Here is a 24,783-nt window from a genome sequence, read left to right as displayed (position 1 = left end):
ATTAATGATTGACTGCAGGTCCCAGGAGACTTCTGCTGGAAGGGTCCTGAAGTGATCCACCATGACTCCCAGCTCCTTCAGAGGATCCACGCTGGAGGAGCTGTGGATCTGTGAACCTGTCTTAAATATCGTTGTGACATCCGAATAAACCGCTGCATTTGGCCTACGCTTGGTTAGCACAAGCTGCCTGCACCCTTGGACCCTTCCAGACCGACACAAGCCAGTCACGACAGTCTGGTGATAAAATTAACGACACAACTAAACTGATTCTTTGTAATATGTGGTTCATTGTGCTCTGTCTTTATTCACACCTCAGAAGTCAACACAGCGCTGAATGCTTATCAGCTTAACTGATAACCGCTAGACATCAATCAAAAGTAATATTATTATCAATCAAAAGTCCACACACCTGATTACACATGAATATCATGTTTTACATCATTTTACCAGATGTGCTACATAAAAAGTGAACAGTTGTTGGATGTGAAGGATAATTACAGAGACTGAAACTGGTTTTTGAACCTGGCTGTGAATATGTTTATTTCTGCGGCAAAATTGGATATTTGAACATGGAGGTCAATGGAGACTGACTCACTGTTATAGCCCGCCCCTTGTGGTCAGTCGAGGAACTGCAACCTTTCTTATTTCTGCATTGGCTTCAACCCAGAAGTGAGAATATTACCACTTGAGTAGTGGAGAAGAGAAGTGAAAATGGAGGAGCAGAAAAAAAATCTTTATGCTGTTGCAGTTTACAGCCAAACGGATGGAAACTAACACTGCATCTTTTAGTAGGGGTGTCAAATTAGCGCGTTAATTGCGATTAATTAATTACAGGCATATTTAGCGCGTTATGTTTTTTTAATCGCTTAATCTATTTTTTTAATCTCTAACTTTACTTTTTCTTTATTATGAAATCTGTGTTTGTGCGGTGGGCTTCTTGTGCTTGAGTTGTGGGCGGAAAACAATGGTCAGTCCCACCTTGAAGTGGACGCTGATTGGCTGTCACTGTGTGTGGGCGTGGTTAGCTACGCTGGTAGACGCCTCAAGTTGAGGGCTTTTCTCAGCAATTTTTAGGTGAGATTAAAAAAGAGATTGATTTGATTAATTCATTACAGATATTAATTAATTAATCTCTCAATTTTTTAATCGCTTGACAGCACTAAATACTACTACTACTACTAATAATAATAATAATTTGTAATAATGATGGCAATAGTAAGAATAATAACAACAATAAGAAGAAGAATCATCATCATCTTCATCATAATCATCATAACAATAATCATGATAATCTTAAAACCATGCTTGTATTATAAAAAAAATGTTTTAATTCAGTTGAGATCACAGTGTAAGATACTTTATGTCAAATGTGCTCCATGTGACCAATGTTTACATCAACTATAAAATTATTCACCCTGACCTGGAAATGACTAAAGATGCACCGAAATGACCAAGTTATCAATAAATATGAGAAGCGGTGGCACAAGAGCACCAGCATAACAGCTGACCTGCTTACGGGCCTGAAAGGATGAGAGGGATCTGCAGGGGGGGCTCTCTTATTCTCGAAGTTACTTATTGTCATTCAGGCTTTGTTTATCAAACTCTTCACGAATGCATTAAGTTTGCTTTTGAAAGACGCGTGGAAGTTGACAAGAGGCAATGTCTGCCAAGCACAAAAGAAGATGACAGTGCCAGCCCATCAAGGTCAAGGCTGAGGGTGGGGGCTGTTAATCTGCACTAGAGGGGGTGGGGGCAATATGCAACTGAGGATTCAGGGGACAGGATGCACATGAACAATGGTCCGATGAGACGGAGCGTCAGTCAAGAGGGTTCACCTCTCCCTGTTAACATCTGTTCCACGAGCAGAGCGTAATCCCTTTGTGCCTAAGTCCTAGTTAGCTTCCTCCGTTCAGTCCTTATTTCACACAGGCATAACTTGAGCGACACACTCGTTTGGTTTTGACTATAATATCAAACATATAACATCATTCAATTGGTGCTTGATTTTCCTCAAATACACAATTCCATTTATGATTACGCCCTTTCCTATCTAATATTTCTGCATTGATTCCGGTACTCCAGCTGAACCTGGTGCAGTATTTTTTAAATCAAGTAACTTGAAACCGTTATTGCATTATCATAAGCGCTTTTTAAAAAGTCATTTGAACAATAGCTGGAGGGCTAATCTGAAAAGGAGTAAAGATTTGGAGTGCATGTGAGGGGGGAGCTGCAGGCTTGGTGGGGCACACATGGCACTGGGGTGAGCCTAATCACAGCCTTGCAGAAATCCTCACAAATGAGGAGGGGGATGGGGGCCGTCTCTGGTGGGACTCATTTAGGTGCAGGCATCAGAGCTGGCCTTCGCCAGGACGTGGAGACTCATCCTTTGTTTTCTTCTTCTTCCCTTCCCACACATGCAAAGCTCAGATAGATGCAGGAACGTCACCAGACCACCGCCGCCCTGACACGGAGTTCACCAGTTTCACCCCTCCCACTTCCCTTCTTCTGCAGATTGGATGGATTACGGGAGTTTTCCATTGTTCAGCCTACCAAGATGCCACAACAGTGTGGTACTCATTTCCTTTACAAACTTAGCCACTTAAAAGTCTGCAAAATATTCCTGCAATGTTCTTATGAGCTTGTGTAAGCATCTCGTTTAGCTCAGCGTGACTTCACGGTGTATTGATTGACATCAGATATGACGTACATGGACTGTGGACAGACCCAGAACTTTACATTTCAGGCATTATCCCATTTTTAGGCCTTTTGGGGGACAGAAGAACACGATAAAGCACAACGCTGAAATGTTATCACCTTTGACAGTGAGTTTGTACATGCGTCCAGAAGTTAGGCAGGGGTTAACTGGGGTCAGGGCTGGTCCCTTTGGTTGTTTTGGACCTAAACAGCTAAGGGGGGCAACGTGATCAAAAGGGTCCAGTTGGGATTGAGTTCAATTTATTTAAGGCATATTGCACAAAACCCTTTCCTTATGAAAGTCAATTCAAGTCATATATTCTTTATTTCCAAATAAAGAAAGAGATTAATTGATAATTATTTTCTCCTCCTGTCTGTTGCTTGAAGCAACGTGTGTGATTTCATGTTTGCGCTTGGATTGTTATGGACGCCACAAACATCCTGGGACCGCCCTCGTCTGGAGTCATGTTTCTGTCAATATCCAATGACTTGGTGACAACAGCTACTGAAATATCATCCAGTGTAAAATCTGATTAAATCTCTGGTATTTTTCTGCATAGATGGGTGAATGCATTGATCCATACCATCACAGAGCCAGGCTTCTGCACTTGTTGCACATTTCCCTTTAGATGGTCCTTTTCGTCTTTAATCTTGAGTGCACGCATCCATTTCTACACAAAAAAAGATGGGATTCATCTTTCACTCTTCTCACAAAAGAAGTCAAATAGCATTGTTTTTACCATCGTCTTTGATTTATAAGATAACACCCAATTTACAAATAAATACAAAAAATGTAAAATACAATATAAATACATTTACCATCAAATACAAATCATGTGGATAAATATGAATAATAGAAACAAATTATGAATACAACAATTGACATAAATCATCAAATATAAATAACCACATAGTTTGCTCACAATAACTCTACATAAGCTACATTTACACTATAATAACTAAATAAAACAATAAAAGCTATATAAAATGCCCATTTGCAACTATATGTAAAAACTATGTACAAAAAAGGCCTTTTACAGACCCCTTTTTATTACTCCATCACCAGTGTTGTCTGATACTTGTACTTCCCCAGGTATTATCATTCGCAGTAATATGATGCTTTACATTTGAATCGATGTTAGCTTCTCCATTTTAACAGTTAGTAGTAAGGACTAGTTTTAATATAATATATTTTGTGGCACCCCTTGCAGCTCTGTTTTCACTGAATGGCCGTCGAGATGCCTTTGAACTCACAAACCTAAGTCTTCAGTTAAGTTGTAAGTGCTGTTTGTGTATCCAGTTCTTTATTGCTGTACTTATAAGTACTTTCCTGAGTAACCCTGGCCCATGGGGCCATCACAGCAATGCTGTGCTAAATTCTTCCAGATTCCTTTAATCAATCATTTTGCACAGTAGAAGGGAAAATAAGCAAACACTTTCCCACATTTTTTGAGGAACACTGTTTAAAAGCATGTATCTGTCTTTATCGCCCTTTTGCTGACAAAGTAGAGATGCTCTGTGCCCACCTTTGAAGCATTCATTCAAGCTAAGATGTGATACATTTCCTGAATCCTTATGGTCCTGAGTATTCCAGTTTTTGTATTTTGCATCTCTGTTGTTCCTAGATGACACAGGGCTAAACGATAGTATATCATTTAGGCGAAAACTGTGTAAAAATGTATGTTGTTTATAGTTTAAAGAGCTGCAGTGACCTCTATGTTGGTCAGAAAGATTCACATCTTAGCTTGAATGAATGCTCCAAAGGTCCCCTTTAAAATGATACCAAAGACAATATTGTGAAAAATTGACAGCTATCCTGTACATGAGTCTAAGGGGGTGAGTAACTTCATGAGCTGATAACCAGTACTCGAGTTGTAAAAAAAAATCAGGGGGGATGGTGGATTTTATCATATGGGGACAAATAATTTGTGCTGATTACAAATAATATAATATATTACAAATAATAGCAGTGACCAAAACACCTGCAGAAATACTGCAGGAATGACATAGCAGCAGTTAAATGCAGCTTTCTGTAAGCTTTAAATATCCACTGGGCTTACATCAAATACATCAAAACACAACAATAAAAAACAGTTTTCTGAACTTATCAATATGACTCTGTCCTTCACAGGATAAGTAAAATGGATCACTGCAAAAACTCACAATCTTAACAAGAATATTTGTCTTATTTCTAGTTAAAATGTCTCAATTTAGTAAAACAAATCTCATTACACTTAAAACAAGACTCATCACTGGAAAAAACAACAATTTTCACCTGTTTCAAGTAGATTTTCACTTTAAATAAGTAGAAAAATCTGCCAGTGGAACAAGATTGTTTTGCTTGTAATAAGAAGATAAATCTTGTCCCACTGGCAGATTTCCCTATTTATTTCAAGTGAAAATTGATTTGAAACAGGTGAAAATGTCAAATAAGTTATTTTTCTGGTGTTATTTTTCTGGTGATGACTCTAAATGTTGAAATAGCAGTAATACCACCTTCATTGATGAAATGACATAAGGGATGGAAAGGAGGGGTGGCAGTTTTACAGGGGGGATGATTTTGACCGTTTTTATTTCGGGGGGGGGTGCCACCCCCCCTCATCCCCCCTCAATTCAGCTGCCACTCAGGAAGGGTTATCATACCAAAATATCATCTATAGACATGGATCTTTTCAAAAATCATAAGTAAGTTGTGTCACCTTGAGTGGTGCTGACATCTGGTCTGGCCCGTGGACTATAACCCCCTTTGTGTACTTTTAACGCTTATTTATGGTTCTGCGTTAAATCGACGCAGAGCCTACGGCATAGGGGGGCACCGCACGGTGCGCGTCACCGCGTACCTACGGCGTAGGCTCTGCGTCGATTTAACGCAGAACCATAATTCAGGTTTTAGTGTGCATACATCGTGTATGAAGGGGGTGGTTCTTCATAATTGTCTGTGGGCAGACCTAATAGCCTACAGCAGAAAAACAGCAATCCTCTCTCCCATCCAGCCGTGGAGCGGCTGCAGGTCCAGCTGTCCCATCAGCAGGAGGAGGAGGCTGGAGGAGTGGGAGTGGGAGTGGGTTGCTGTGAGTGGATGGCTCTCGCCGTGCGGTGAGCAAGGAGACCGGCTCAGTATGCCGGACAGCCAACAGATCTCTATCTTGGACTTTTTCTGGTGAATTTCGCAGAAAGTGAGTGGTTATTCTAGCCAGTCATCTCCCTGTGAGGAAGCGTGCGCTCCGCGATGAGAGCAGTGGTTCGGACCGCCGGCTGAGACGCTCCGGGGAGACAATAGTGCGCGCCGGCGACCGCATCACAACAAAAGACTTGAGGTGAGAGACGGTTCCTGTCCAACTTATCTGGTGTCAGAACAGCGTGTGGGGGCCTGGGTACCTGCGGAAGACTCTCTGGGGGCCAAATGTGTAGTTTGATCTCCTCCAGGGGAGGATGGGGTGTCTGGCACTGGTGCGCCCCGCTGGTGCGCTGCTCTCCAACACACAAAAGCTCTGCTTGGATGTAGGATTCTCTTCACTGTTTAATACACAGTAGTTCCCACAAAGTCTGACAGGTTAAACCTCTGTTGACATGTCCACACTTCAACTCCCAGCTGACGTCCAGCTAGGAGGGCTTTGCTGCTCCAGGAGGTTTGATATTGTTCATAATTCATCTGACATGTCTGAGAAGAGCAGAGACTCAAGGGACACATTTCCCGTGGTGCTCCATAAACACAAGGAGGGCAGGTAGTTTCTCCTGAACCCTTAAAAAAAGTTCATTTTCTGTGGTGGGCCGGCCGGCTCTCCTCTCTGTGAATATCCTGTTTCCTGGGCTAAACAAACAATGGACAGGCAGGCATGTGATATCCTGCATGCCTCTTTTGTCACCTCAGATCTATGAAAACAAAAGTGAGAGGTTGGCAAAAAAAGAAAGAAAGAAAACAACCCTCTCTAAAGCACAAAAATGTGAATATTTTATCTCTTTGGTAACCAGCATCGGTTTTACTTTACGGGGGAAGGCAAGTCCAGCTTAAAACCCATCTGCTCTCCAGTCAGGGCCAAAATTAAATCCAATTGCCAAAGATAAAAAAGAAGTGCTTGTGTGAGACGCACTGACAAGTGGCCCCTTTTTTTCCTTTGCCCTTCGTTTGTTGTGACACAACTGAGGAAACCCAGGCACAGGAAGTGTCAGTGCGACGCAGAACAAAGACGCTTTGGCTTTGTGTAGGTGACTATGTTGAATGTGTGCTCCATGAAAGCAACATGTGCGCCCTCTCTTTCTCTGTTAGACGCGTCCACACGCCGGCAAACTGCAACGGCAGCACTGCTTTGTGTCGCTTCAGTCTGGGATGTTCAGCTGCTTTTAATGGGGTCATCGCTTCCAACTGAATAAAGCCATTAACTGTCAGAGAATATATCCCAACACTCGTCTCTGCACATCCCAGCCACACTGCCGATAAAGGTTTATTAACATTCTTATCCATAAATAAGGAAGCCTCTGAAAAGGTAAACAAGGCTCCGTGTGACCAGAGCTTCAGGAGAGTTCCCACCTCTTCCGATGCCCCTGTTTGGTGTTAAAGCTGCTCGTCAGCATTCTTCTCGTCTTTCCCACACATGACCAGCACGAGGCACAGATTTGAGCGAGGTGATGGTTGGTTAAGCTACGTGATACAGCTGTCGTGCAGGTTTGTCATACTCAGCTCGTGTTGCTTCCTGCTAGACTGGTTATGTCTGATAACCTCCAGGAGGAAAGATGGAGCTCCCGATAAGCACAGGGGAAGGCCAAAGACTGCTCCTTGCAACTCATAGGCTGTTAATGCTTCGTGTCAAGCATTTATAATTGTTATAACTTGCCCTTTACATGTACATGAAAGCGATTACATGAAGCATTCGGGGTAAATTCTCAGGCACACAGTTGAAACAGAACAAAGCTTCACCGAGGCTTTTTTTGCTGGTTCTGACTTGAACAGTGAAACAGTTTTTAGTTTGATGCCTCCTCCCTCCTGCGTTTGCTGGGGGTGTCCTGAATGCCGGTATTTTCTGCGGTTCCACCGAAGCTAATGGGGCTCGCAGCAGAAGCCGCATCAGCAGGATTCTGCTCCTCGCCGGCGCACGAGGCGACACGACATCTCTTTTCCTTGTTTCATGTCTGCTTTTTCCTCCCAGACAGGAAATCCTGACCGAAACAAAGAGTCTGAGGCCTTAGTTTCACAAATAACAGAAGTTTCAAAAGTTTACTACTCAAGTATAGCTACAAACCCACATGAAATGAGGATTTGGTACGTCTCTCTATATAGAATAATGATGCTCGGAGCTGTTTTGTTTATTTTCCCTCAGAATAAAGCAACAAACTCTGGCATGAGCTCGGGACAGGGCCTACCGGTGGGTTGGGGAATCCTCTGGAAACTGCTCTAAATAACAGAGACCACATTAAATGAGCAGTGATGTGTTTGGGGGGCTCACAGTTACCACCATGCAAACAAATGCTTTTCAAAATGCTGCATTGGCCCCTTTCTAATGTGTTCTTTTGAATGTGGACATAAAAATGGATTTATAGGTTACCCATGAGCATCAGTGGATATCGATCCAGGCACTTCAGAGTAAAAGCTGTGTGACCCGGGGGCATCAAGGAAATTAATCACAGTTGCGACGGTGCAAGGTTCAAATGAAGAAAACAAAATAAACAAACTATTCAAATGTATTAAAGCCGTGGTGGACGATGTGGACAACTGTTTTTATTAGAAACTCTGTCTCTGGAGTAAGAACACCTGATTCTTGAATGTATTATATCAGCAGTTAAAATATAATATTTCTGTTTTGTTGGTTCTTCACAGCAAACAACGTTGGAAAACACATTTACAAGAAAGATTAGATTTTTATATTTGCAACCATTAAACCTTTTTTCTCTTATCTTTCATGAATTATATATGTTTCAAAAAGATAAAAGACTTTTAATAGCAATATCTCAAATGTTGTCACTGGTGATCACTTCCTTCTGTTTTCAAACTAATCCAGCCTTATTTTCTAAATTTAAACACTTTCCACAAGAAAAAAAGAAAATAAAATCTTATTAGACACAACACAGATAATCAATCAATCATATTGTAATCATATTGTTAGTAGCACTGTTGCCTCACAGCAAGACGGTTCCTGGTTCGACTCTCGCATAGGGATGGGAATCGAGAACTGGTTCTTGACCAGAACCGGTTCCCAGTGTTTAAATTACGTTTTTAATTCCTGTGGGCGCGAATGACGTCATCGCGCACGTTGCGTAGGAGTCAATAGTAATAGTACAAACGAATAGATACAAATAGATACAAACGCTCGAAAGTGGTTACATTTCAGTAAAAAAGTACGAAAAAAGAAAACAACAGGGCAACTTCCAATACTTGCCAAGTAAATGTTACGTCAAAGGGAGGAAATACTACCAACATGCTAAAACCGTTGCCTAGGAAGACGACACAGACGCCAGACGCCAGCTTTTCAGTCACCGTTGTATCTTAACTTTTATTCATTGGCCTCCGCTGTAACACGGCTGTACGCATGCACAGATCACCAAAAACAAACAATTTTATTGAACTCACTTTAGGTGACACCGCCCACACTCCGCACCCCCACCTCACCCACAGCTTTCTCCTTATTAACAGCGTTGTCGTGCAAAATAACGTGGACGTTGCTTGTTGATACACCAGTTGTTTAGCATTTTTTTCTATCATCTGTTTGATGCGTTGATCAAAATAATGAGAATAAAATATATATAAAACATATGTATATATATAAAACATCAAGTAGAAAACAACGAGATTGGGCCCGATTTCCGATCACATGATCACATTGGGACAACCCTAATTAAACCCAACAAGCTCTAAACCCAACGAGCTTTAAATCCAACGAGCTCTAAACCCAACAAGCTTTACTGGGGCCTTAATTTAACTACCACTCTGGTTTCAGTCCATAAAGATTCCAGCTGTACATAAAGATCAGGATCAGCACCGTTACTGATTATTTTTAACACCAACACTCATCGCTAAAGAACCTCACGCTGTCACAGCACTTTGTTAGTGTTTCATTTATTCATGGATTAATAAAATATTTTTTTAATTGAATTGATATGATATTCCAAAATCTGATATTTGTTTACTATATCTTTATGTAGATTTGTGTAAAAATTTGTGGTTAGCACTGTTGCCTCACAAAAAGAAGGTCCCCGGTTCGACTCCGAGGCCCAGCAGGGTCTTTCTGTGTGGAGTTTGCATGTTCTCCCCGTGCTTGCATGGGTTTTCTCCGGGTACTCCGGTTTCCTCCCACAGTCCAAAAACATGCATACTAGGTTAATTTATGATTCTAAATTGCCTGTAGGTGTGAGTATGAGTATATCTGGTTGTTTGTTTATATGTGGCCTTGCGGTGGACTGGCTACCTGTCCAGGGTGTAACCCCTGCCTCTCGCCTGTAATGAGCTGGGATAGGCTCCAGCAGACCCCCGTGACCCTGCAAAGGATAAATCGGGTATAGATAATGGATGGATGGATGGATTATTATTTACAGTCATTTAATACATAATAGAGTCACCTACTGTTGAAATATATCAGTACTGCAAAGTACTATAAAGTAACAGTAAAATACAGATGCTGTCAGTGTTCTGCTGTTATTTTCTGGTAAAATTCTTTAAAGTGCAGGTGGGGCTGGTGCAGAGGTGGGCAGGTGCACAGGGGGGCAGGTGCAGAGGTGGGCAGGTGCACAGGGGGGCAGGTGCAGAGATGGGCAGGTGCAGAGGTGGGCAGGTGCAGAGGTGGGCAGGTGCAGAGGTGGGCAGGTGCACAGGGGGGCAGGTGCAGAGGTGGGCAGGTGCACAGGGGGGCAGGTGCAGAAGTGGGCAGGTGCAGAGGTGGGCAGGTGCACAGGGGGGCAGGTGCAGAGGTGGGCAGGTGCACAGGGGGGCAGGTGCAGAGGTGGGCAGGTGCACAGGGGGGCAGGTGCAGAAGTGGGCAGGTGCAGAGGTGGGCAGGTGCAGAGGTGGGCAGGTGCAGAGGTGGGCAGGTGCAGAGGTGGGCAGGTGCACAGGGGGGCAGGTGCAGAGGTGGGCAGCTGAGCTGTATATCTGCAACAGATCCAGCCTCTCATCAGCAGCTTCCCTCATTACCTCAGGCGCTGGACGTAAGCGGGAACCTAACGGACCTCTGCAGCGTTTACTCCAGATCACCCTGCGCTCGGCGCATCTCCTCCTCCTCATCTTCATGTGTGAGACTGGGATGTGACCGCTGCGAGGCTGAGAAAATGAAAATAACAACAAAGGAAAGCCCTCCACTACCCCTCTGTCTGCCTCTGTCTGGTTTGAGCTGCTGTTGACTCGCCTGAGAGGTTTTGGAGAGATGGAGGGGGAGTGATCAGCCCTGACATCATGGTGCTCGGGAGCCTCTCTTTCCATTTATCCTCCCATCCATTGTGATCTCTTTTTTCCCTTTTCCTCCTCAACGCAGCAGAGAGGTGATGCTGGGAGGGGGTGCTCAAACACCTCATGGTAATGAGTGAGACTGCCTACATGCTGAATGTGAGTCCGGGTGGAGAGACGGGGCCCGAGCTTCTATTATTACCCTCTCAGGCTCAAAACAGAGCTTCTCTTCGCTTCCACAGCAGATACCCCACGGCCTCATATCCGCCGTGATCGATAGAGCTCAGCTCCTGAAACCCCATGTGTGAGTTCACACATTTGGTGCCAGAAGAGATGGAGACGCTCCACGATACACCCCCCCTACCCAAACCCTCACCCTCCTTCTCCTACCCCACAAAGTAATTTCATCTTTTGTCGGAGTGCTATATATGTTGTCAACTGTAGCTTAGTAAGTAAAATAGATTTTGGGTTGTACTGTCAATAGATTTATAGATTGTTGTATAGTAGACAATAATGCTGGAGGCGTTAGTCTCACACCCACACACACACACACACACAAACACACACAAGCGTGTGCGTGGCCCACATCGCCTGTAGTTTAGAGCATCAGAAATCATCCAGCTGCAGTCACCTTCAGTGCTGCAGTTTGGGCTGTGGACGATGGAAGAGGGTCACGGAGGGGAGGGAAGTCATTATCAGCAGCCCTGTGGACCAAAACCGAGCATCCCAGCTGCATCTGACACAGACAAAGGCCCACATGAAAGTCAAAACAAGCTTGATGTGATACAGAAACCGGCAGCTGATCTTTTTTCTTTCTCAGATTCCTAAGAAATGTGTTTTCTCCTGTTGAAATACATGAGTCTGTACCACACGATGACTGTGTACCACACGATGACTGTGTACCATGTGAGCGGCCCGCCCAGCAGCGCATGCCTCGGCTAAGTTACCAGAGGCCTGCCAGGAGACCAGCGTCTGTAATGTTCCCCGCTTTAGTCACGGTCAGTCATCATCGGCCACAACGATGCCAAGAAAGTGCTTGTGGCTGAACAAAGGTGATGTGGTGTGCATGGAGCCGTTGTAACAGGTGGCGAGTGGACAGGCAGGAACACTAGTCCTGGGTCTGTCCAGGGGGGGGTAGCGGCTGTGAGGAGGTGTTTAGCTGTGTCGTCTGGACCAGACTGTGGTTACAAGTGTTTGCATCATACTTGAGTCTTGGTTAGAGGAAGATGACACAAGTAAAGGTTTTATGGGGGAGAAGTATAAAACATTTTGGAACTTTGCTGTTTTTCAGTGGACATTCTTTTTATATTTTCTCACGCAAGTTGAGTAATTATTAATTTAACCATGGTCAAACTAGGAAATATTTCTGTTGCATTTTGAGTCGTTGATCAGAATGCTGAATGAATGACAGCAGATGGATTGCGTGTCTGAAGAAATGTCTTCTTCTCCAGCTTTCTCACAGGAAATAGATCATATCAGCAGATTAGACGTTACATCAGGTTACAAAGCCTGACAGATTCAGAATGACGAGCTGCTGAAAGTATTTTGGTGACGCTCAGACCTGAATGAGTACCTTTGTCATTTACTGTGCAAGTGGTGGATGATGAAGACTAATCACAGTCCTGGTGGTACTTATTCCTTCTTCACAAACTTACACCAGTAGATGATCCAGATATTTATGGTTTTAAACCACTGTATAGACATGAAACATCAGTAATCAGGCGCAAGTAGATTAAAATGTTAGTTGTCTGTAAACAATAGTGACAGGAGTAATTCATTTCCTCTATGAAAACAACAGCTTTGCGAGTAAAGGTTTAGTTCCAGTGATTTGTCCTTTTCGCTCGCTGACTTGCTCGACTGCATTTACACTGCCGCCAGCTCCATTGTTGACATTTTTCACTCTTGCTGGTATTTTCTTTTTTTTTTAACCAGTCAGCCTTTTTGTGGAGTGCAGGTGGTGTACAATGGGCTTATGAGAGGCTTTGTGCTGGAAACGGTTTCTGCAAGCCGCAGTGGACGTGATGAGAGCAGCGGGAGAGAACCAAAACACTGGCGTTGTGGAGCCCAGCGCCAGAACAACCAGCTGATAAAAATGCTCAAACAAAACCCCCAAAAACGCACAAAGTTCTGCGCTGCACTGACTCTCAGCTCCATTACTGCACCTAAAGGACCATTCTCTCTGGATCAGTCGTCGCCGTCCTGTGTGCTCTTTATGTGCACGTCTATCATAAACCCCGGTCAGCCAGAAGTCATTTTCACACATGAAATACATGAGCATTCACACGCGTGATACCCACCGGGAGGTCATGCACGTGACACGTTTTCCTGCACTCAAGAGGCAGCTGGCTGGAGTGCAGAAGGGGTGAGATGTGATGCAAAAATCACACTGCAGAAATGAGCGAGTTGTGCCTACAGCAGGTTGAGGGTGGAGGAAGGTGGAGGAGGGGGGTGGGAGTCTCTGAGACGAAGCCTTCACGTGTGTTGATAAGCAGGAAAACATATGTTCTTTTGGGAGATAGCTGTTTTACTCACATTGACCTTCAGGATGCAGGAAGTCCGGCCAACTTATTTGTGTTCCTGCGTGCACCTGGTCTGAATAATGGGCTTCAGTGTGAGCATGAACGGGGCAGGGGGTTTCTGTCACAGCAGCTCTTGCAATATTTATGCAGTTAAATGTTTAAGTGTGTTTGCATGTGGAGTAGTTTGTCACTCGTGAATAATGGAAAAGCACGGAGGGGTGTGTAGCAGCTGGTTCGGAATGAGGGAAAATGAGGATTTCAAACGTATTGAATGAGACATCATAGTGCGATGATTCCCAGGTTCACCCCCCCAGAATGATCAGGTTGCTGATAGTGGAAGCAGACGCCTTGTTTGGGGGATTTATCCACGTTGTGACTCAATTCTTTGACAATGACGGCGACCTCTGGGAGCCGGCAGCCCACCGAGCACCTTTGTAGTCACACAGCTGGACAAGAATAGGGTTGTCAGTCATACCGACACCTGATACTGGAGGACACTGGTGAGTATTCTCACGTCAGATCTTTGTTTCAAAGGGCTCTGTAGTACATCTGTCCGGGACTGTGGCTAGAAATATATAGTTCACCAATCTGGATGCTCGTAGCCTGACAAAGTCGTGTACAGTCAGGGCTCAGTCATGATCCAGAGGTGCAATCCTGCTATCTGGATTGCGTCACCTTAGCAACAACAACTTGACGTAGCTGATTTGTGTATGTCCTGTATGTGTTTCTTTACAATGTTGCTTCATTTCATAAAGGGACACAACTCAGATGTATTTATAGACAGTGGTGCACACAAGCCGGGACTCCAGACCTAGTCTACTGCATGTTTTAGATGTTTCCCCGTCTTCAACACACCTGATTCTAATCACTGGTCGTCATCAACACGTCATCAAGGTTTACACAACTCTGTTGGTGACAGCCTTGTCTATCAGGGTTGTGTTGAGGCAGGGAAACATCTAAAACGTGCAGTAGACTCGCCCTCGAGTCCCGGCTTGTGTGCACCCCTGTTTATAGAGCACATTTACAAGCATTTTGTTGACCCAAATGTTTTATAACCAAATAAAAATGGACAAGTACAAACAACAAAGCAATAAAAGACAGTGAAAATGTAGTTAATAGCAACAAATGAGCAGTAAAAGAGACAAACAGTACAAGCCAAGGAGAAGACTTGAGAACACATTTAAATGTGTTTACGATCTAACTCCTGGGCACAGGCAAGTAAACTCTTCCATATATTCATGGCAGCTACTGCAAAAGCTGGAGCACTTGTTTGTTTTACATGTTTCCAGGAGTATCTAGTGGATACCGGCCGGGTTACTGCGGTGCTCCTTCATCTGAGAAATAGGATGGCATCGATCCGTTTCAAGCATTAAAATCCTTAAACACTTGGACAAAGAACCAGTGGAGGGGCAAGACTGGAATTTTGTGTTCATGTTTCATTCCTTTTTTATGCTAATTCAAAGATGAGCTGCTGCTTTCTGAACTATTTCCAAGTGCAGCAGAGGAGGGCGGCTATTCCACACGGACATAGGGAGCATCGTGCTAGTACAGTGGCGTGGAGGGATGGACTTTGACGGGTCATGTCAACATCTTTATTATCTTCCTTTGCAAAACTTGCTGGTGTTTTTTGAATCGTTGTGTTGCTGCGATGATCTATGGCAGTGGTTGCCAACCTTTTTTCCTTGGAGCCCCCCCTACTTGTGTCTAAGACCAGCCAGGCCCCCCGACCCGTACGTACTAGCACCAAAATAGTCATTAATTGAAAAAATTAACATGAATTATGTTTTTTTGATACATTTCTCTTTGGTTTACTCTGTATACATATGACTTTGTTTTTCTCCAATGTCACCAATGTATAAAATACGCACAAAAGGACATAAAAATATTTCTGAAAAATGTCTCTTAATATGAGACCCACATTTTTTAACATTTTTCCTTTAACAACCTGTCGGAGTAGATTAAATGTTGAGTAATGATATACTGTAATAATAAGGAATGAAATAATTTCCTGTGTTTGTCACCAGTGTATAAAAAACACAAAAGATATTCAAGACATTCATAAATGATTCCTAACAATGTCTTTTGAATGACTCATTCGCAAATATAATTTTTACAAGTGCATAATTTCGAAGCAGACAAAGTTTCGCGCCCCCCCCTGAGATCTCTGGCGCCCCCCCAGGGGGGGCCCGGACCCCAGGTTGGGAGACCCTGATCTATGGCGTAAGAGAATCAGCTCCTTTTCAGTCTTCAGGTCAAATGCAACCCTCTAAAATCTTTGAGTTTCCTCGATGACCCCTCCATGTTGTTTAACTATTCATTGTGCATCGTTTACCTCCCCCGCAATCGTACCGTGCCCCAGCACAGCGCAGTCTTCCAGCAACTCAAACACACCAGACTTTAAGGCTTTAGGGCTCAAGCGCAGGTGGTACTGAGTAATGATAAACCCTGAAAGTAGTGGGTGGTGAACTCTGCAGCCATTCAGGGGCCTGGGGCCTGTAAAACGAGCCCAGACCATCGTCCCTCCACCACCGTGAGCCTGTGCAGGATGAAGGGGGCATAGAAAGAGGATGCGTTTTCTTCACATTCTCACATCTAAACAATTATTCACAAAGAAATGATGAACACTGAAAGATCTTTTAATTTTATCTATGAAAGGGGGTTTTATTTTTTTGTGTGTTTATTCTGATGATATGATAATTCTACTTATTTCCCTATTTATGTCATAATCTTATTATTGTCTTATTGTGTTATTTTAGAACTGTATTCTGTGTGGTCCTCAACTCATCACCCCTGACCTCTGGCTTTGAATGGCGTGCCTTTGGACACACACACGTTCCATCATTTGGCTATGGTATTAAAATCTTCTGACAAAAGCTTTTATGCGTCTTCAAAGAGGCGTCTTGATGAATCTTAGCACCCGGGGCGGTTTTTGGGCTGTATCCCCACGCTCCTCCCCCGCTGTGACCTCCTCCTCCTCGCAGTATCTGGGTTATGCACACAAATGCTTAGCCGTGGCCCGTGGCCTCCCGTGTGGCCCTGAGCACCGTACCGTACAGCAGATAGGTGGATGGTGCAGCCGCCGGCCCTACCTCCCTCTCCACCTTGTGTTTTCTTCTCTTCTTCCTCTGCACGGCCTCACAAAGCTAGAATTGACTGTACCGCCTCAGCGTGCACAATGGGCTTCTTTGTGTCGCCATTCATTTACCAAATGGAGCTTGATCACATGGTGTTAATTGGCTATAATTAACACGTCTTGGAGGTTCTTTAAGAGATGAAGTGGGGGGAAAAAAATATTTTAATATGGCTTTGTCTCACTTACTGGCTCAGTTGTCAAATCTATATTCCCCCAAGGTAGGCATGTTTGAAAAAACCTGTCACTTTATTGCTCTCAAAGAATACAAAAGCAGAAATTAAAGTAGAGGGAGAACAGTCAGCAGGACCTTTCATTTTTTCCAGATTGCAGCACCAGAGCTCATTAGGAAGGAGGACGTACACTCGCAAGGACCAAAGATAGCCCTCTTTCATGTTTTATGAACCTCATTTATTAATCTGTGATGTAGGATTACAAATCATCCTCCTAACGGGTATCATGGTCTCTGACAGCTGCGTCCACTGGCTTCATTTCCTCCTGGAAGTGACAGGAGCTTTGAAAAGCATGTGGGCATCATATTCCCGTGAGGAAAGGGTATTATAAGTGGGAGCAGGCCCTCCTGCACGTGTTTGTGTCAGGCTCAGTGTGGAGAAAGTCGTCCATTGAGCGCGTCGTCTGAAACCTCAGTGTGGGGCACAGCCTGTCAGCTGCAGGCCTGCGTGGACGACAGCTGTGGATGTCACCCACACTTGTGACTGTTTCAGTCCCTGGCAGACCTCCAACCATTTACACCATTAATCAACCACTTACTGTACGAGGTAATAACCAGCCCGTGTTGAAATGAGCCCGGGGACAAGAAGCAGGGCCTTGTCATGTCCTGCCTTGTATTCTCAGCAGAGCCGGGCGTATTAACGCGGATCCCCCGGGACAGAACTGAGCAGAACTGTAACAGCCTGTCTGTCGGTGCTCTTATTAAAGTTTCCATTTCAGTGTCACAAGTGACACGAAGCCATATTAACAGGAGAAGATGACATTGGAATAAAGGTAATGGAAAAACCCTCCAGACGAAATAACATGCACTATCAGTTGGAGCTCTCAGTCTTCCCTCTTTGTTCTCCACGGGTCAGGTTGCACTCACTTTCCCCATCTGCTGGTTATGCAGGGACAGAGCAGCACACACATAAAATATGTGAGCCACCGCTTCTTATCCACAACAATCAATTGTAGAGTTCCTCAGAGGGGGTCAATTGATAACAAGAGCTTGAGAAGAAAGAGCCTTTAAGCGAGCGAGGTCTTGTGTGCAGCACATGACCTCAGTAGTAACACTAGAGTGACTTCAGACGGGGTGACCACAGTCTGAGCTCATGGAGCTGAAGGCTGTTGTACCAGGCTGGAGGCAGGCCGAGGTGGAGACTAGGAGGCGGTATTATATTAAAACGAGCTAACAATGTCATACCTGGAAAACACAGCTACTTTCTCTCAGACCTTAAGGGTCCGTCATTGTGATTGCTGGAAACAGGAAATTAATTTTTTTTTTGAGTATTTATATCACAAAAAGATCAGACCTTATTTGATAAATATTATGTAAATGTCCCATGCTATGTAAAGCTGACCCCTGTTCATATTGGCCAAGCCCCACAGTGGACTTTTCTTTTTTACTTGATTGATTTGATTGATTGATTGATTGAATTCTTTATTTCGAACACATAAGGAAAAAAATATTAGATTTTAAAACAAATTCAAAACATACAGAAAAAAAGCAACAACAACAAAAACGTAATACAAACAGGGAAAAAAAACAGTGTCCGAAAAGGAGCAGGTAGAAGTAAAACTTATTTTTTTTTTTTTTTCTTTTTTTTTTTTTCTACCTTGTCTGCACACATATTATTGATTGATACCATGACGGTAGAAACCAAAAGTGTATATATGTGCATTATTACTATATTTAATATATATACATATATATACGCACACAAATGCGTACACATACATAAATATACACATACAAACCCAGTGTGTTTTTTTTTTTGTTTTTTTTGGGGGGGGGGGTGACGACATCCACTGCCAATCCAGGAAGCAGGAACACACGGAGACACACGTCAAGCACTGGAAATCTGCAACAAAAAAAAAAAACACAAACAAAGCACGAAACCGGCACGGAGCCAACCAAAACAATAACTGCAATCGACCTAAATCTTGAGAGCTGATCGCAGTCTGAGCTAAGCTATCGCTACCGCTACCTAAACCCAAAAACTAGAGAGCCAGCATGCAGGTGAACAAGCCAGTGTGTATGTGTGTATGTATATGATCATGCGTGTGTGTGTGTGTGTGTATATGCATGTGACTAAGTGACTGTGTGTGTGTGTGTGTGTGTAGAAGTAAAACTTATTTAACCCTGCCCCTTTGTTACCTTTATCATAAATTAAACATAAATATTAATAATAAATAGCTGCAATTACCTAATAGGCTACCGATTTTCCCACTTAAAGGGGACCTATTATGAAAAACACTCAAAAGCTTGTTTTTAAGACATTCAAGGTTTAAAATAGGTATTAGATGCCATAATAGGTCCCCTTTAAACTGCCACTCAGAAACTGCAGCCACGATTTTCCCTCTGCTGTTATTGGTTACCTTCCTAAATCAGTCAAAGGTTCAGCTGCCATTAACCTGCCTTGGCAGAGAAAACTGCAGGCTTGTTTAGCTGAATTGCGTTAGAGGGCAGGGTTGACCCCTCATGTGGCTCGGTAAGGGTCAGTAAACCAACTTCAGGGCTGAGGCCGAACCGCTATGAGTAAAAGTAGTAGTTCCTCTGGTGGCCACTAGGGCTGGCTCAGCAAGTGAGTCAGTCTCTGTTGAGTCTGCTTGTTAAAATGTCCAACTTTACAGCAGAGATGCACATGTACAGGACCGGTTTGGTCTCCACAACCACATTTCACATCCATGGTGACTGGTGTTGACATTTTTTTTTTTCATACCACATCAAGTAAAGTTTTATAAAGCAACAAATTGAGGTAATATGAGGGGCGTGGACCTTTGATTGACTGTCAGCAGAGCCAATGGCTAGCTGTTGTCAGTTTTGCTACTTAGCGCTGTATATTAACTTCTGAGCTGTGAATAAAGACCTGAGAAAGCATCAAGTTTTTGATGGGTTGTTATTTCTACCAGTGGACCACCGTAACTGGCTGTGGGTTGGCCTGGAAGGGTCTGAGGGTGCAGCTTGGCTAAGAGTTTGCTTATGATAACTGAGCTTCAGCTAAATGCAGGAGTTATTTCTGCAGCTCCACAGCTCCTCTGCTGTGGATCTGCTGGAGGAGCCAAGAGCCATGAGAAATCATTTCAGAACCTTTCCAAGTGGAAGTTGGCGGCGACCCTCCATCACGTCCGTAGGCTACCAAGACTGCAACAGCTCTGGCCCCTCAGCACCAACCGAGGCAACGGTGTCCCACTAAAATCCAGTGCAGTTCCTCCACCGGCCACTAGAGGCTGCAAAAGTGAGTCCATCTCCACCGATGGTTAAAACGTCCAACTTTAGAAATAAACATATTTACATCGTTTGATTTCACATCCATGACGACTGTGAGGGGGTACATTTTTTATACCACGCCAGGAGAGTTTATATAAACCAATATTTATTTCTAATATGATTGATTGACAGTTGGCTCAGCCACTTAGTAGCCGCTATCACTTCCTCATCTGTAATTGTCGCTTAGCAAAGCAACCAGCCGTTTGTATGAACCCAGCATCGGCTAAATGCAACAGTCATTTTTGATTTCAGCACTGAGAACATGTTAAAAGGTAAATCCCGCTGTAAACATCTGACAGCAGCTCTGTAGATATTTCGATGGGGTTCGGCTGAAGGAGCTGGTAACCAAACTTTGATGGACATACAGTGGGCGTGATCCTGCTGGCTTCTCGGGCAACATGGCTGCGTCCTGTATGAAGAATAAGGAACTTCAAAACTGGTCTTCGGAAACAACGGGTGACCTAATGTTATGGTCTCAGAACAGCTCAGCTGGCTTTTCTTTGAGCTCTGGCTGAACTTGTTCCAGATGTTGCTTTGTTAACACTGGAAATGGGGATGTTTGGATGGATTTGATTTAACTGATTGAATTAATTAAGCTAAAATGGCTAACTGTGCTGGCGGCGTTCCCTTTGTCTTCCTGGGCCCGTTTGCTGCGCCCATGGCGCGAGAAAAGGGAGTTTTCAAAGCACTCTCAAAAAAACCTGTGGGTGACATCACAGGAGTTTTTCTAGTTTTACTTATACACTCTACGTGACTGATGCATTGGCTCGGTTGATCTGTGCGTGGAGTTTACATGAAATATGTAAATTCTGTCTGCATGATCAGGAAGTTCATTTGAAAAAAAAATATGGCAGAAGCTCCTGGTAAGCCTGTTCTTTCAAAACTGGATATATTTTAGTCAATTTTGACCATTTAAAGGTCAGAAAAAGTATAATACGGGACCTTTAAGGGTTGCAGCCATTGTTTTGAAATAATAGCCCTAAACTTAATCATATTATTTACATTTGTTGCCCCTTCTTACATGATTACCAGCCCTGCAGGATAGACCCGGCTCAGCAGTTGCCTGGAGGCATGTGACGACAAAGGGAGAAACTATTTTAACTTATTTTATACAGTTAAACAGTCGTGAAATATTTTGACATGTTCAACTTAAATGAACACCTCTTTCTTTTTATTGATGCACTGACTAAGATGATTCGCTTAGTTTTGTGTTTTATAAATAACTTTAATAGTTAATTTGTAAAAGGCCTCGGACTAACAAGAAACTGATCTTTTATTGATTTGAATCTCTGATTTGAGGACTCTGTCTGCACGCCACCACAACACAGCGCTTGAAAAACATCAGCCCGTGTCCTCCGTGTAGCTGGAGGCAGCGAAGGCCTTTGCATGTGTCCGCATTTGTCGCGGCGAGCCAGTCAGGCTGCATGCTTGCGTCGACAATGAGCCCCCCGATAATTGATTTTGCCCTCCAGGAATAGCTACTGGTTCATACTTTAATGGATTATAGCACATAATCCCGTAAGCGAACTGAATTGAAGTTAAACTAATTGAATTGTGCTTTACTAATCCCCCCAAAGAAAGATTATTTTGCTACACTATAGAGGAACAAACAAAAAGTAAGAGTGAGCAAACATAATCATAAAGTTGCACAGCAAGCTGAACATGATTATGCAATTTCCCGTCTCACTAGTAGTGGCGCTCCTCCAACGGCAGCAGCGCTTCATGGCGACTGGGCACTTGGACATGTTATGAAGCTAGGGGTCATATAAACAAACGGCCTGATATCGAATCCAGATGAGCAGAATTACTTAATCTCTTCTGTTTTTCATGCATTGTTTTTGCGCTCTAACTGGTTTAGCTGAGTAGCTGTCCGGCTCATGTGCGACAGATGTTTATAAAGTGCAGCTGTGCAAAGGAAGAGGACGCTTCTCCTCAGCATTTTCACGTTGCAGGATATTTGCCCAGCAGTTTCGCTTCAGTTTTGCCATGTCAGTCGTACCAGCCCTGGCGATCCCAACGAGACCGTTTATTTTTAGCGTCCTGTGGAACATAATGGGTGGGAATGGCTGGCCTCCTCAGGAAACTGCCACCATGTCCAGGACAAAGTGACAGACCGCTCCCACACCCTTTTCAGACAATGGAAATGTAGTGAGTGCAGGAACAAAACAGCAACCTAAAATAAGAAAAAACACTCTATTTCAATGCTGTAACAGTCTGAGCCAAAGAGTAAAATAAGCAAGACTTGGAAAGGTTTGTTTGCCTGTGCGTTGTGTTTGTATACAGTTGTGTTTATGTGCAGGAGAGACAGCCTCTGCAGCAGGGGCCTCGTGGTTCTGTCCTGCCCTCCCCTGCTCTCTGAGGCAGTGTTTTGGACCGGGGCCCAGGACCGAGCCTGAGGCACACTGCTCCGCTCCAGCCTCTCCAGAGCGCCGACTCTCACTGACATTACATCAGCGAGGGAGACATAGTAGGCTAGTGTATGTGCTGGAGCTGCGATGCTCCTCTCAGCCGGTTGCTCTGGAGCAACACGCTGGTCGACCCATGAGTTCCTGCGCTCGCTCTGAAAGCACAAGCTTTGATTGGTGTAGGTAGAAAACCGGCCGGAGGAGAGGGACTGCACTCAGTCATGGCTATGCGCATCATCCGAGGGATGGAAGACCTGGTGGCATCGGGCAGCCAGCTCGTCTGGAGTCTGGCCCACCAGACGCTGAGGAGGTGGTACAGTCAGGGGCTGATGCCGTGCAGGCGCTTCATGGAAGCCTGGTTCAGGATTGGAAAATGCTACCAGGTATGCCAGCTTTTTTCGAGACACAGCAGCACAAATAGTTGCTGAAAGAAGAAAGTAGAGTTGCAAATAGCATGTGTTTGTGTTTATTTTATTTACTGCTCTGGTGAGTACTTTTGAAGTTAATGTGGCTGAAGTGAGGCTGTGCTTCTTCTCATCTGGCTCATTAGTGCATGCTAATGCGTATTTCCATGTATGTGAGGAGGAGCAGGCTGCCTCTCGTGAGTCACTCGCCTGCTTTTTAAGGGTCCTCCTGCCTCCACATGTGGCAGTCATTTGAAAAGCAGCATGGCCGGGCCGTTTGATCTCTGCTGTTTGGCTGAAGACGGGAACTCTCAAAGTTGCATTTGAGACTCGCCCTAACACCTGAACGGCCGCTGTAACCGCTCAGGAAACTACGAGTGGACGAGTGTTTCTGTGTTTACAGCGATGTCCAGCAGCCTTCAGCGAGACTTACAACATCCTTTAAAGTAAATATAGCTGATACGGCGTTGTCTTCAAGTCTTTACAGGGCAAATATTTAGTTACTACAGTAGATATGTGTACAATGAATGTTTTCTTAAAGCAGCACAATGTAACTTTCAGCTTTTGTTGAGTTTGGCGGCTCCTTTGGACAAAAGCGGTAGTGTTTTACCAGTAGTGTGGAAGGGTTCCTACATGCACCTCAAAGTTACATAGTGCCAGTGAAGGCGGTACAGACCCCTCAGACCATGACAGAGGTTCATTAAACCTGTTGGAAGTTGATGTACCATCACAATGACTCTGGAAATATGATATTAAGGTGGAAAAGTTACATAGTGCTGCTTTAAAAGATACAAATTAGAAAAGGTCATTTATTGTTCTCTAATAAACCTCCAGAGTTTAAAATTGAGGTTTTCAAGTATTTTATTGACTTTTTTCTTTGAATTATTGCATTGAGAGGTGAGTTGCAGATCTGGTCTGTGTTGCGGGGTGGTGGACCCCACCCGTCCCTAGCCGAGCTCGGGCGGGCTGACGGTGGTGTGAAGCGGCGTCAAGGCCCCCCGCTCACCATGACGCTCGTGACCTGGGTCTTTTACATAAGGGATGACGTCGCTCTGCAGAGCTCCTCACCCCAGCTGGACTGAGGACGGGGATGTCTGCCCGTCTTTGATAAATAAAGATAATCGTGTGTATTCTAAAGAATTAACACATTTGCTTTTAACGGTGAAGTTTGTTTGAAGTGAGCTGCTAGAATTGGTTTGAGACTTGAGTGACATGCACAGTGTTTGTTGGCGAGGGGAGACTTGCGGGGGGATGCTTGTATGCTTTTAGCTTGAGATGACGCTGTTGACTGAAGGCCTTTGTCCTTGTTTATGTGTTTTGATGTCACTGGATCACCACAACACAGCATTGATTGATAAGCCCTTGGAGCGACGGCGGGCTGCACTGACACGAGAACGCGTGGCGTGTGGCTAATGATTTATCCCTGTTTAAAACATGGCATTAATCCCAGAACAGACGTTTCTTCCTGTGGAAGTAAAACACAGTAAAACACACTGAGAAGTACTTTTCACTGTCATTCTTTCATTTGCCAGATTGTTGTAAGTGACACAGATCCTTGCCTCCTGTGGACCACTGAGATATAAAAGCTTTAAACGGCTTCCATTGTATCTGGACTTATAATCATAGTAGAAGTGGGGGTGATGCTGAAGTTAACGTAATGCAAAGGTTTCTGCTGATATTTTCAATTCAATTTTATTTATAAAGCATCTATTACAGCAGAAGTAATAGATGTATCTATCTGTCCATCCCTCCATCTATCTATTGATCTATCCATCCATC

General features: G+C 44.0%; 1 protein-coding gene across 5 annotated transcripts in view; it reads left to right on the top strand.

The window, feature by feature from the left end:
* Positions 1-5,682: 5,682 nt before the first annotated feature.
* Positions 5,683-24,783, top strand: part of frmd4ba (FERM domain containing 4Ba) — a 48,491-nt gene continuing 29,390 nt past the window's right edge. The window contains exon 1 of one of the 5 annotated variants that reach the window (XM_061727915.1): positions 5,683-6,011. Coding sequence is in view for 4 of the 5 variants with exons in the window: in XM_061727912.1 (XP_061583896.1) it covers positions 22,822-22,983 (162 nt within the window). In the remaining variant the exon portion in view is untranslated. Of the gene's footprint in view, positions 6,012-22,741; positions 22,984-24,783 lie in introns of those variants that run through there. The other 4 variants (XM_061727912.1, XM_061727910.1, XM_061727914.1 and 1 more) reach the window with 4 other exon arrangements.

The sequence above is a fragment of the Cololabis saira genome, chromosome 8 (assembly GCF_033807715.1).
Source record: "Cololabis saira isolate AMF1-May2022 chromosome 8, fColSai1.1, whole genome shotgun sequence".
NCBI classification, from domain to species: Eukaryota; Metazoa; Chordata; class Actinopteri; order Beloniformes; family Belonidae; genus Cololabis; species Cololabis saira.
This window is presented reverse-complemented; position numbering and strand designations above follow the sequence as displayed.